General features: G+C 39.2%; 1 protein-coding gene across 1 annotated transcript in view; it reads right to left on the reverse strand.

The window, feature by feature from the left end:
* The window catches only part of fra10ac1 (FRA10A associated CGG repeat 1), a 22,816-nt gene continuing 8,165 nt past the window's right edge, over positions 1-14,651 (reverse strand). The window contains exons 10-15 of the mRNA XM_074662615.1: positions 5,712-5,825; positions 3,825-3,867; positions 3,159-3,307; positions 2,980-3,030; positions 696-780; positions 1-183 (exon numbers count right to left, since the gene is read on the reverse strand). Of these exons, the coding sequence (XP_074518716.1) occupies positions 141-183; positions 696-780; positions 2,980-3,030; positions 3,159-3,307; positions 3,825-3,867; positions 5,712-5,825 (485 nt within the window). The 3' untranslated portion in view covers positions 1-140. The remainder of the gene's footprint in view (positions 184-695; positions 781-2,979; positions 3,031-3,158; positions 3,308-3,824; positions 3,868-5,711; positions 5,826-14,651) is intronic.

The following is a 14,651-nucleotide window of genomic DNA, read 5'->3' on the forward strand; positions in this document are numbered from 1 at the left end:
GACTGACAGGTAGAGGGTAAACAGTTGGTTTATTTTAGTAGAAGTAATGAAACATACAGTCAAATGGAACATGCTTTTCATGCCGGTGAGGCACACACAGAAGTGTTGTCACAGCGGGGTCTCTGCTGACGCCTGCAGAGTCAAAGGAACATGTCTTCAAAGTAGTCGTCAAACTCCTCTTCCCTAGACGGATAAAACAAACAAAATCAGAGAGAAGTTATTTCCTGCCATACACCATGCTGACAGAGATTGTTTAAAGCTTGGCATAGGTGGCCTCGGAAAAGCTGGTGCTGTATGCATTGTGTTTTAATACTTATCTTAATTGCTTCGAACTTAGGGTGTTAAACAAAAAGAAATTAAAACTGGGGATGAATATGTTCATCAAACTATCCAAAAGGTTTGATTCAAAGTTTAAATTTGTGCTTTTTCAACAACATCCCTTCACCGTTAGCCTTTTTAGTCATGCTATCACTCAGCAGAAATCCCACAGTCAGGATATGCGTGTCTTAATCAAGTTAAAGGTTTGAAGACTTCCTCACAGTTCAGAAAAGCTTTGAGAAGGATATCTAAGTGGTCTACATATGTTGCTATGTAGAGGTCTTACTTCTGAGAAGAGAGTGCTAAAGGCTGTCTCTGATGGTTTTACAGCAGCTTACTGGGTGTGGTTTAATATGAACGTTAGCTGTTAAGCTCACCTTGACTTTTCCTCTACCGCGGGGGCGGGTCCTCGCCAGTGGTCGGTTTCTGAATGGTCTTCTGGCTCATCTCCTGCTTCAGAGTCTAGTGAGAGATGGGTGCAGTAAACCGTCAGTCATGCTACCAGAGGGAAAGTGGGTTAACCGAATAACCTTTGTTAGTCTGTTTAGCCTTTCACAGCAGGTATTTATCACAGGGTCGGTTTTCTGACCTGAGATTTAAAGGTGGGACAGATAGTAGTAATTTGTTTTGACGTACTTTTCAAGTCAAATATCTCCTTACAGTTGAAAGCGAAATACTTCACATATTTTCTGCAGTTAAGTGTTTTAGGTAGGTAGGTATTTACCTACAATATCATTTATTTATGATCAGGGTATGATCCTGAGTGACTAATTTCTCATAAACCAAAATATAATTCTAACTGATGGACTCTCATGGTTAGAAAACACTCAAAAGGTACAAAAATTAAGCTTGATATATTAAGTACATGGCAAAACAGGTCACAATTTATCATGAATGACAGTCTGCTGGTAACATTGCCAGATAGGTAGAGGCAGATAAGCAGGTAAGCATTCTCTGCTGGTTACAGATTGCTCTGCTTGGGTGGTTTTATGCCACTTTAACCAAATACAACTTTCAGTTTTAGATCAAATTACTGCTAAACCGCTGCCACAAACTGGGTCTACAGAATCACAGCTGTCACACATTATATGACCAGAATTTTGCTCCAGCAGTAGTTTAAAAAAATTAAAGAAGTGGGACTAAGACAAGATAAGATCAATAAAATAAATTAAAATACAATAAAATTGGATTACATAAGATATACTTAACAGGGGGTATTGTTCTTTTTCTTCTTTTGAAACAGTGCCTTTGGTACCCTTGTAGTTTCCCTACATCTACAAAAAAAAAAACATTTTTTGAATGAAATGTTTCAATTTGGCTACTGCCTCTTTAAGGTTCCCTGCTTCACAAACCCCCTCTCCTCTGATTGGCCAGCCCCCTGGAGGCCTGTCAGGGACAGAGGTATGGGCAGACGTTGGTGTTTAAGGGCCCACCCCTCCAACACACCATGAACCATTTCAGAGATCCTTCTCATCATTTCAGCAAGTCTTGTGAAAATCTTGTGCTAGCTTTATAATGAGCTGTTTTGAGAAGTTTAAAGACAGATTCAGGGATTTCTACAACATACAAATATGTAACAGTTAGAAAACTTGCACAAGTGTAGTATGAACATCCAACATTATTGCTTTATATCCATCTTTAAAATATGGGAAGCAAAATACCCCCTCTTTAATTTATCCCCTATTGGGAAAATTCTTTAGTTACAGCAGCATACAGCAAAAACAGGGGAATAGGATCATGACCTATAAAGTTAAATAGAATAATAAAGTAAGAACCAAAATAAAACCCAGTAAACATGTACACCAGGTTTGGCTTAATTAGGCTTTTGATGAATCAAGCTCTAAAAAAGCATCATCTAATAAAAAATATATCTATAGACATTGCTGTTTAACTAACCTGGAATTACAAATATTGATGAGGTTTGATTCAGATTACCTAAGACGAGCCAATCATTACTACCTAACCATGTCCTGCTATATTTGGCTGCTGCTACAGGCCCAGTGGTCTATTTTTGTAAAACCTGGCATGGCCCAACCAAATCACATTGTACACAACAAAAGCTTAACAACCCCCTCCATGTGGTGATAATATAAAATCACACCATGTACCAGGAAATAAAGAACCTCTAAAGCCTTAAAGGCCTCTAGTTCCCCTGAAGCCATTGCTCAGATCTTATATGTTTAGCCTACATTTGACCAAGTTCAGCTTCGACAACTGCTTTAAGTGACTGTGGTTGAGAAAAGGGGGGGAAAGAAAACACGTCATGTTCGGGTTTCTGTGCATGTTGAACTCAGTGACATAACCCTCTGGACAGAAGAGGTTTGTTTTTGTGAGCTACTCCTGCCAACCATCCATCCATCCAATCATCCATCACCTCCTCCAGAACAGGGGGGCAAACACATGCGTCTTTTCCTCACAGTGGAGCGCAGAAGAAGAAGAAAAAACAAAAACAGTCAAGAGGAATGGAGGGAAAGACAGATCTTCTGTCTGTCCATCGCTATAAACTGCAGGGCTAAAAGATGGGTTTCCAGAGAGGTCTGTCAGGGTGTTTCTTCTCCAGAATTTAGGAGGAGTGTCTAACCCTGGAGGCCTGGGGAAGTAGATCATAAACTCTCCAGTGTGTGTGTATGTGTGTGTGTGTGAGGGCGTCATGAACACTACCTTTGTCCGAGTCCTGTGAGTCCTCTGAGCTGCTGGAGGAGGTGGAGCGATCTGTGAGGAAAGTGGAGGAAAGTGTGTTATGTTGTGATCAAAAAGAATATTATTCCCACAAACCAATCTTACTCCAACAGTCCTCTTTTATCCATGTGATCACTGCCCTAATTAAGGAAAAGGCTTACCTCGGTGCTTCTTGTGTTTGCCTTTGTGTCTGTGTGTCTTTGAATGTGAAGAGTCTCGCTTTGTCTTTTTCTTCTTCTTCTTCTTCTTTGGTGGCTCCTGGTTTTCTGATAACCGTTCGGCCTTTGTCTTTGCTTTCACCTCTTTCCTTCTGCAAACAGAAACACACCTTTAAGAAACTGTACTCACAGTGTAAAGCAGCCAATTACAGCACAATTTGAAGGCAATCTGAAATCCTCAGGGAGCAAAGGCACCTCCAGAGGCACACAAATAAATCTTGGCTAAGGCTTAAATGGATGAAGGCTTTCTTTATATTTTGTTACACAGTCTGCTTGAACACTCAAAAGGACTTCTAAGACTGTAACTCAGTGAAAAAAAACCTTGCTTTCACACTTATAAGCTTCACATTGGCAGATTACTGCCATCTTAAGTCATGGGTTCAGGGGTGTCAAGATGCCACTGTCAAATAATAACTGTGATGAGGAGTAGTGACACTCAAGCAAGAAAGAGTAAGTCAGCAGATGTTTGAGTAGACAGTTTTGAACTGTTGACCTGCAAAATATTTTTGTTCATGTGTGATGAGGTCTGCCATTCTCTGTGCATTCTGGACAATCTTTGTGAAAACACTTCATAAAGGCAAAATGGTACATGTTTTTATCAGTACTTACTTGTGGTGGTAGTTGAGTTTGTAAGAGCACTCAGGGCATATTCCTGGATACAAAAAAACACAACATCAAAGTTAAGAAAGAAAATTACATTATTAAACGTACATTTCTTCCGACATCATTTTTGATCGTATTTTCTGTCATTCTAGACTTTATGTATAACCCATGTTTGTTGCTGGATTTATATGCATTAATGTAAATGTAGCAAAAATAATCAATGAGCTAGTGTAAAAAATTCTATAAAAACTTAAACAGAAGAGGACCCAATATTGAACCCTGAGGAACCCCATTTTTTCCCAAATTAGATATACAGGAGGTCCTTGACTTATGCGGTTTTCGACTTGCATCGATTTGACTTTAGAACGCCAACAAATATATGTGCATAAGAAACAGAGAAGGTTTTGAAATTACACGGCTCTGTTCGCAAGCTCCTACAACACGTACTAGTTTCAGACACAGTATATGAATATACAGCTACACAGTGCTATGTGTTCATCAGCATCGTCTGTACTGCTTTCCCATAAATATGAAGTAAAATACATGTATTTGGATAGTTTTTTAGAGATTTTGTGGGTACTAAGGGTAAATATCGGACTTGCGCAGAATTTTGGGCACGTTCGTAACTCGAAGACCGCCTGTATTATTTCTTTTTGTTTATGATTCCCAGCTAAGATAAGAAACCTTGTTAGAAATTATAAACACAAGTTGTTTAAAGAATGCATTATTTAATCTATAATTTAAAAATGACTTCAGATTTGACAGTTGGTAGCCTGTAGCATGTCACATTTTGTGACAGAAAAAAGAGCAAAAAGCAAAAGAAAAGAAAGCTAAACAGGACACTGACAGAGCACAGGCTTAAGGCTAAGACATGAGCTAATCTGTTAGTGATAATGTTCATTCCATCCCACATGCAGCAGTTATTCTGCAGTGGTCTGTTCAAACTGGAGCTCAAACATTTGGTCTGGTGAGGTTTACAGCATGAGTAGGACATAAACAGGATTTCCCTAACGTTAAAGTTATGGTCGTGTCAGCACCAGACTGTGAGTAGTGCTAAATACAGCCGGCTACTAAACTACAGAATAAACCCGAAATTACAAAGTTCGACTATTGTCGGGTTTTAAACAACAGCACAAATAAAAGTATTGTTAATGCAAAAGATCTGCTCTCCATTTATTTGCTTCAAGATAAACACCTTTGTAAGAGTCACATCCTCACAACAGTATGTGCAAGTGCAAGATAAATGGTAAGACATTGTGCACAGGATTACAAGCTAATGTGTCTACTGATAAACTTTTTGCATTTCTCTCTTTGTGCGGTTTTCCTCCTCTTCTTCACATCTCTTCTGGTGACTGGTCATCTATAGAATTGGGGGCAATACTAAAAACATCCACCAAGTTGTTTTCTGGATTATAATGCTAGAAGGAAACGGCTTCCACACTGCTAACACGCAGATGAAGAAGGAGCTCTTTTTGCGGATTGATATGATTTGACATGGGGTCCAGCTGTTAGCTTTGTTTTTCAGAATAAATTAGTGTCATTTGTTGAAATGTTGTGTCTACACGTTGAAATGCTTAAGACTACATGTAATAAAAAATAAAAATTAAGCCGAGGACAGACACCATGTGTGGAAGCAGTTGCACTGGCTTGTTAAAAGAATCCATCATTTCCTGCTTGACTGGGTTCATTATATGAGGGTGGTCTGCTAATTAGCGCAATTATTTTAACAGGATTTCTGCAGTATGATACCTGAGGAGGATTATTATTATCATAAGCCTGGTCTTAGAGAGGAATCCCAGCGAGGCCAAAGCCTCAGACACCCACTCACACACACACACAAGCATGTATCTGTGTCACAGAATGACGTCAGAAAATAGGCAACAAGAAACTTACTGAGTTTGACCAACGCGTTCCTCTTCTCTCCTTGTTCTACGTAGGCGAAATTCACCTCCCAGCTTTTTAGGCCTTCCTGCTTCTCACAGCGTTTGCCTCCACACTGGAACTGACCTGGAGGAGCAGAACGGACATACTCACCATTTCTAGTTAAAATACACACATACATGAATGTAAATTTTAAGAGTATTCAGTTTATTTTCAATCCTTCTCGTGACCACTGGTTTGGAGCAGCGTATCAATAAATAAAAATTAACTCAGACAGTGTAGTGAAATAAATTATAATATCAAACACTTAAAATTTCTAAGAACTCAATAAAAAGTTAAAAAATCAGTCCTTAAAAAGAAGAGTTTAAAATATGTTTAAAACAGTGAATCTCAAATGGGGGTTCATGTACCCTAGTGGTACATGAGAGTACTGCAAGGAGTACGGTATGTGGCCAGTGTTTAAAAAAAAGTTTGCATCGCAACAAATAAAATAATAAAAAAATAAGATTAAAAACAACTTAATCAACAGTATCTAAAAAAAGAATGCACTAAAACAAAACTATAATTTAACTTTTTTTTTTTTGTACCTTTAATTAATTCTGAAAAAAATTGCACCACAAAAGTATGTCATTTTGCCATCTTTCATTTCAGTGTTATTATGACAGTAAAACAACATGCATACATTTACTCTTTTTTTTTCTTGTATTATTTTCTGAAAAACCTTTCTCAGCCATACAAAGGGGGGACTAAGCTAAAACTGTCATTAAAAGGGGTACACAGGTTTGAAACTGGAAAAACATACTGTGATCTCACTTCAGACAAGAGAATGAGCTTAAGTACTGGTTAATTTTACGAGCAGGTGAAACATAACAGAGCATTTTGCCAAAACAACGTGTTAAAAAGATAAAAGACTTGCAGTCTTCAGAAGTTTATAAAAAGAATGTGATGTTTTAGCTATTCATGTTTTAACTGCAGCTTGACATGGAAACAAGCACAGACATGTCTCATTTGATGAAAATAAATATACAAATAGATCAAACACAAGTACTCTTCTGTTAAAGCTTGTTAGGTGTGATACTGCACATTCAAGACAAACGGAAATCAGCTAGAAGAGGATGCTGAAATATTCAAAGGCTAATGTATTTCAGTCTCCAAAGACTAAAGACTGTGTGAGGTATCCAAACCCCTCATCCCTCCTCCTCCTCTTTCCTTTCCTACACCTCTTTTCTTTATCCCCCTGCCCCTCCTCATCTCCCTTTCCACAGCTCTCCTCATTCCCTCAGGCTCCCCTCCAGCCGCTGCACAGCCTGCCTATTATCCCCAGAGGAGCTTAGGGTGGCATTGATCTGGTCTCCAAGGTTCCTCCAGGTTGTAGCAGAGGGAGCGTGTGCGTCAGAGCAGTCCATTCTTGGCACACAGGCGAGAAATGCGCCTTACTCTGTGAGAGGAAAAGTGATGTCTGCCCTCACCTGCCCAAGATTGAGACTCTGTAAACATTGGAGTGAGGTGGTACAGGCTGTTGTTGCATTGGGCCACTTGGGCGTTTTATCCTCACGTGCTATATTAGATTAGCGTCCTATGACGTAAGGTCAAAAAGACACTTCTGGCACCAGACCTGGGGTGTGATGTATCTATATTTAGTAGGGCCTGACTTTTTTTTCAATTTTGTTTTCAATAAACAACAAAAATGTATGACAAAGAGTTAAAACAAATGAATACAGTGTCACTTGAAAGAGCAAAATTCTAACCGTATAAATACTTTACCATATAGTTTGGATTCTTTTTTTAATTTACTTTCAGTTTTTAAAAGTAAGGGTTCAAACTACAGCAGCTTATATAGTTCAAAAAGAAGAAATTTAGATTCCAAGTAAAAATTTAAGAAATAAAATTAACACCATTAGTTTTTCTATTATTTGTAGAATTCCAGAAAGTCTAAAAAGTCCAATGTTGACATTCATTTTCATATTGTATAAAATCCAGTTTTGCAAAACGTCCAACCAAAGAAGGTGTTTTTGTCAAGTTTTTCAGTTAAAATGCCTTTTAAAAGACTCCATTTAAGCTAGATTTAGCTTGTAAGTACAGAAAATATCTAATTTCAAGACAGTACAAGCCAGAAATAAGGATTAAAATATCTGCCAAGAGAATAAAAATAATGTACTTTTTTATTTCCTTGAATTGTGATTTAATTTGTTCAAACATCTTTTTTTTTCAAGAAGTTATTTATGTCCATTTTTTTTATTTGTTTTCAATTGATTTTTTTCCTATAATGAGCAAATTTTTGGCTCTAATGTCCTCAAATTTGACAGTTTTACACACTTTTCAGATTAAAGTGACATAAACCAAGTTTAGTGAGATATTTTCAAATTGTATTATCTGATAATTTAAAGTCACTAATTGGTTTCTGGTCCCATGGTTTAGTATTTCAGCTTACTCCTTTTTCTTCTTAAATGAGCCAGAATAGCACACATCTATGGAGAGGAACCATTCTGTAAATGTTAAGAGGTCACCATGGTAGCCACTTGCCAACCACCCAAAAGTACATCTTATATTATCACCAGTTTTAGGCATCCATTTGCATAAACATGAACTACGTTGGGTTTTAAACCATCTGAAATTCAGAATTCAGATGATAAACTTATGAGGTGATGTTAACTGAGGTGGTAAATTAACTGAGAATTAAGGTCTGGTTTCAGTCTGACTTCTGTTTGCCCCCTGGTGGCAGTTGGAATAAATGCAGGTTTAAGGTACATTAGTTGGTTAAGTTTGCTTTTCTTTACAGTCTTTGTGAAATTTCAAAATAAAAGTTAATTTTGATCAAAAGATAAAGTCAGTCAAAGTTAGTAACAGCTGTGGTTCACGTATACCAGTCAGGTCACCAATGAGTGTACATTCATGAGTGGCTTACGCAGAGAATTAGTCCTTTTGTTTTAGCTGCACTGTGATGAATTTATAGAGGCTCTGTATAAAAATATGTTGTGCAACTACACATTGCTGCAAGGGTAGCTCAATATTGTAATCAAATTAAAAGTTTCCATGAGCACCAAGACTAAAAGACGACACTACACAACCACCTATATTTATATTGTCTTGACTCGACTTGTATCCCTTTACAACTTTGATGAGTTGATACTTTTTCTGACACGGTGTGGGTGTGACTTTGGACAGGGTCATCCTATCAACACTCTGCCAACACTAGGCCATGAGGACGGACAGGTGCCAGGAGACTTGAGACACTCCTGAACCGTCATCAGTGACGTCAATTACAATCGCTCTGGAATCCTCCCATGACATCTTCCCCTCTCTTACACACACACACACACACATACAAGTCAACAACTTTTTATGAACGCTCTAGCTTTAATTCCCTATAAAAGCAGATAAAAGGCTAAGCATTTTCTAAACAAAACCATGCGCCCTTGAACAAAGTATTGAATCCCCTGTTGCTGCTGTGTTGAGGCAGCTCTGTGTCGACAATAAAAGAAAGTGAAATATTCCAAGGCCGTAACAAGCAAAAAGTGAATGACCCTCAAGCTACAGAAAATGTGTTCCTGGGCAATTTTTTCTCTGAAATAAAAGTCAAAAAAGCAAAGATAATCAAGGGCGAGAAACAATTTATCACACATTTTAATAGTTTTCAGCTTCCTGATCACGCTTTCACCGCACACAAAGCAAATGAGTACAAATTCATCCACTGCAAGGCAGGTTTTCCAATAACACCTCTGCTTTTGGGGTTTACACAAAAGCCTCTGTGTGGTTTGTGGTTAAAACCCTTGTAAGAAAAAAGAGAAAAAGGATCAGTGTGTGTTTTGTTGTTAAGTAGAGGGTATCCTCACACATCATGTGAGCCTCACATGCGCCGTGGAAAGGACTAGCATCAGGTTTGGCTGGCTAAACCCATTAAGTGAGGGAACTCCTGTCCTCCTACGTCAATGGACACTAATGCCACCAGCCAGAGGCCCGAGATCAGGACGGATACAGAACAGGACAGATGGCTGCATGATTAACATTCACTGCGTGATGTCAGAGCAGGGGCAGACTGAGCCAGGGCCTTCTCACTTTTTATCACTCTGTGCTGTAAAAGTTTACTGAGGACATGCAAGGCAACTCAGAATTTTAGTGTTCATATGTTTTCAGTAGATTGTGAAGCTAGAGATGTTTGCCAGCTTTGAATGATGGGCTTTCTCCAGATCAGGTGGATAAAAGGATACTGATCTTGAGTCAGTCAATATAATTTGGGTTGCTTGGCTTAGCATGAAGGCAGTGAACAGAAGTGCCACATTTGTAAGGAACATGCATTTGTGGGTTGGGCTGATGAGAATTTTCCAATGCCAAACAGTTTATTCAACCATTGGGATGAAGATCTTAACAGAAAGACAACACAACTTATTTCACATATAAATATTTTTTCAGCTCAAAAAATGGTTAAAGGGTTTCATTCATCTTTAAATCAGTGGAGTGTATTTAGACTCAATCAGTATTTAGACTGGATCTTTGAGGAGTACTGCCCCCTCAGCACAGGGCTCTTTAGCAAGTAAATCAACGATTAAGGCCCCGTTTACACAAAGCTTTCGGTAGATCTCCACCGAGGTAGAGCAGGGTCGATCATCTGGTGTATTGGTGAACGCGAAGTGCAGAAGTGGAGAAACAGATGCACATTTCTTACAGTCAGCAGATTCAGCAGATTCAGCAGCACAAGCACAACATGGTAGACCACAACAATTGTAACAACGGTACTGTTGTCCTGTTGTATGCGTTTGCGCAAAGCGGAGCGTGACGTCAGTGTTTCCACTGAAAATGACGCTTTACTGTTTATATGGCACTGGTGTCAAAAGCGTTTTAGAAAATTTCCACTCTGGAGGTTGTTTTTAAAAGTTTGCTTTTTAAGCCGGCTAAAACCAATTCCCATGTAAACGCAAGGCTGAAACGCAACAGTACCATAGCGTTTCACTCTAAAACTGTTGTCGTGTAAATGGCCCCTAAATTGGGACCCTGGTTCCTGCTGCCAAAACACACATACCCCTTATCCATCAAAAGAATCAGGTGCTCATTTGGTGCTCGTTTGGTGCTTTTGGTGCTAGTAGTGCTTAGTTGGTTCTAACACTGTTCTTCCAAAGAACTGGATTAGTTTTCCATTGACTCTGCCTTCTGCCACACAGAGAGCAGGGGAAGTTGTGAACACACAATCATGAGGCAGAAATGACATCCTGTCATGTAAATAAGACAAATAACATAAGAATATTTAGTCTGTTTAGTCAGATAAATAAAGGAACAAGGTATAAACTTTATCTATGAGTTTATGCAATGCTGCTTAAATTGAAGTAATTGTGCTTCACAATTACTTCACAATTCCAGCAAGAGTAAGTGCCTACTAAGCACCAGTTTGTAGCACCAGTGCTTTGTTGGTGGAAACATGAAGAACCAGTGCTAACCTGGCACTGGCCTGGAACTAGCACTGGCACCAGCTCTGTCGCAAAGGGGTATCACTTCCCTAAAAGGTACTAGGTTCTTGGAAGAGCTCCTGCTGTCGAAAAGTGCCTCATGAGTGACGTCTTTATGTCCACACAACTTACTGTAACTCTGTAGACTGAAATGACCCCTACAGCTGGTTAGAGAGTAAACTGTGCGTCTGTCATAGAGATTTTCAACATGATTGAGAAGTCCACCAGCTGCATGTCTATCCTACAGTTATTGGGCAAATAAATTCCTGGCAGGCCAGGACAGTAAAATCCCCACCCCCATGGCTCTGAGAGGTCAACCACCCTTATGAATCCTCAGTCTGCGGAAAACACCAGATGATCCACACCGACTCCCCCTGTGGTGGACTTTCTCTTCATATGGCACGTGGCTGGCATTGAAAAGGCTTTTTTTTCAAACTCTAGATCACATTCAGCCTTTTTAAGCCTTTTTAATAAGAAGTACTCCTCGAAGGCTGACCTGAAGTTCAGCTTGATATTTTGCAACCTTGATTTACTTGACAGCTTCCAGTTAGTGCTTATTTCATAAACAAACTATTGAGTTTGTCTCTCATTCTGCACACTATTGAGCAAAAGTTGAATTTCTTAATTCAAACACCCGAACACTACAAACGCTCATATACACACACATTAAAAACAACAATAGTCGAGACATCAGCAGTCTCTATTGTTAGACTAAGCAACTGTGAAAGCTTTGTGGCCTGTGGGCTAATGAGCTATCACTTCTAACAGTTAGAAGTGACTTTGCAGAGGCTGATTTATTGTGTCTGGCACAATAGAGCCAAGCGGGGTGTCTTTTCAAAGTACAAATCCAGTTTATGTTCGAACCAAGGCCAGACTGTAGCTATTGTTAAAAAAAATGAGGTGACTCACCTTTAAATTGGGTTTTTATTTTGTTCTGTTAGAAACTGGGTATGAATTAAGGGATTAAACAGGATAATATTCCAATGTGACAGTAAGGCAGCAGAGAAATGTCGACAGGCACTGTGAAATGAGTCAAGGGGAGTAGTGCGAAAGAAAAACAAAGAAAACCTCAAGAAGAAGTTTGAAAAAGCGAACAGGATAAATAAAACAGGCAGCGGTCAGTCAATAACTGACAAGAAGTGTACTGTCACACTGCAGGCTTGAGTTGGCCTCTCACTCCAGCAATCAGTGTGACATAAAGAAAGGTGACAGAGGTGGGTCAAACCTGAGTGCTGCACTGTAAGGCAGAGCGTGGCAGCGAGCATGTTGAGGCCGTTTCTGAAAACACATGGAAGTTACATAAGGCGAGACCACACTCCATTTACTTTGACAGGAGGCCCACCAAAAACAAGACCGGCCTCGGCTACCTTTGTCCTCTAACCTTGCTCTGACAGCGAGACTAAAGCTGGATTTACTCCAGAAGGGAAACCCACAAAAAAAAAAAAGGAAGAAAGAAAGAAACAGGACTTGGAATGGAGCGCCTGCATGTCTCAACGCCCCACACGTCTCTGCTGCAGAGCTGAAGGACCCCTGAGACACATTTAATATCCAATAACCCATTTCAAGGGAAAAAGTCCTTCAACCAACACCATGACCTTTCAACGACCCCTTAAATGCTGATTGGATTGCTAGAGTCAGAACTGTAGAGATTACACATACTTTTTATATCATGTAAAGATATTGCAAGAAATAATATATATATATATATAAATATATATATATATATATATATATATATATATATATATATATATATATATATATATATATATATATATATATATATATATATATATAATTAGAATATATATTATTAAAATATATTTAATTCATATATGTTATTTATTTTTTTATTATTTTCTGTCATTTCTCTGTCATGCTTTGGCAGAGCATGGGGAGCAAAACAGTACCCCGCTTTTTTTCATCTTGTGAGAATGAGCTTTAAAAGCAGTGAATAAAATATTTTTTTAATATCTAGATAATGTCATCATTGCTTTATGTTATGTGCTCAGTGTTGTGTTGTTACAAACCTACGAGATGTTTACCAGCGTTGCATGATGGGCTTTCCCCAACTAAACACAGACTGCTGTGTGCCATAGCCATAAGCATGAGCACAGCCCAAAGCAGCACCCACAGCTCTCCCCCACGCCTTATCACAGTCATGCCATCACGCATAAACTCATTATAAGAATAACTGTTCACTCTGGCTTCTTCTGTAACCTTTGTAATGGGCTGCCGCTGTTAAACTCTACTAAGGTTCCCCATTTGGGGGACTTTGAGGTCGCTTCAATCAGACCGTTTTGTTTCAAGCAGAGACCCAAAAAGAGGCCTTGCCTTACAGGTTAAAAAAAGGAAGATGAGCACCCCACAGACATCAAGATGTTTCTTGGAGTAGTCCTGAAGATGTAGCGCCCCTTTCTCCATCACACCTCCTGATATTAAGTATTCACTCCCTTACCAAAAGAGAAAGTGTGCTTCTTTTTGGAACCGCCTGGTCTGTCATCTCATGTCACATCCACCATATGTCTTTAAAAATGAAGGTTGGTGCTTGAGTAATCTACCTGACTGGTTAAGGACAAGTCAGGATTACCTAACACCAGCATGACCTGAGGTGCACAGATAGTAGGAGATGATAAGGACACTGTTTCCTAAAGAGGTGTCGGAGCGGAAGTGCACCGCCATTTCAGTTTTATGAGGGAATGTTCATTTATGTGTGATTTATCCACAAGAAGTGCAGTCTTGCTATCATTCAGCCTGGACTAATAATGTGTTATCCCAAAACAAATGACCATGTTTTCTTGGTCATTTCTGCTTCAAGTTTTTGTATCGATTCTACTTGAATGACACTTTTTATTGCCCTTCAGATCAAATTGGCTTCTAAAAACTCTTTTCAATCTCCTAAATACAAATACTGCAAACTTTCAATTTGCCTCAGTGTTTCCTCGACCTCTGAGCGAGGACGTTGGAATTAGATGAGTATTGATTTTACCATCTCATGCTCTTAATAGTGCTTAAGAGGTATGTCTCTTGTTAATGTACACAAATCACAGGCGCGACAGTCAAAGTGAAGTGCCTGTGACCTAATGTAATCCACTTCCTGACGAGTTTTGCTACAGGGGTGAACTGTCACAGACCAGGATTACAGCGTCTTAATCTGGAACAATATATTGGCTTAGTCAGCTTTCTCAGACATACAGTGTATATTTGTGACCCTGCATCAGAGTCAACATGTGTGTGAGAGTGTCTATATGTGTGTTAACATATGTCAAAGCATATCAGTGAGCTCTCGGGGCAGGTTTACTCTAACAGAGTCATTGTTGATAATGCCCTTGCAGGTAAACCTATAAATATCTTCTGTTGTCACATGAAGGAGCTGCGCACAGAGGAGGTGCTAATCCTGAACAATTATTAGACCCTGATCATGAAAGAGCTGCCAGGCTGTTAAAGTGGGCTCCACTGCAGTGCTAAAGATGGAAAGAGGTTCTTAAGAGTGAGACGTAAACAAAAACGAAAA

This window comes from Halichoeres trimaculatus, unplaced genomic scaffold (assembly GCF_033239565.1).
Source record: "Halichoeres trimaculatus isolate MK-OKI-2021-1 unplaced genomic scaffold, fHalTri1.1 fHalTri1_scaffold_23, whole genome shotgun sequence".
In the NCBI taxonomy this organism is placed as follows: domain Eukaryota; kingdom Metazoa; phylum Chordata; class Actinopteri; order Labriformes; family Labridae; genus Halichoeres; species Halichoeres trimaculatus.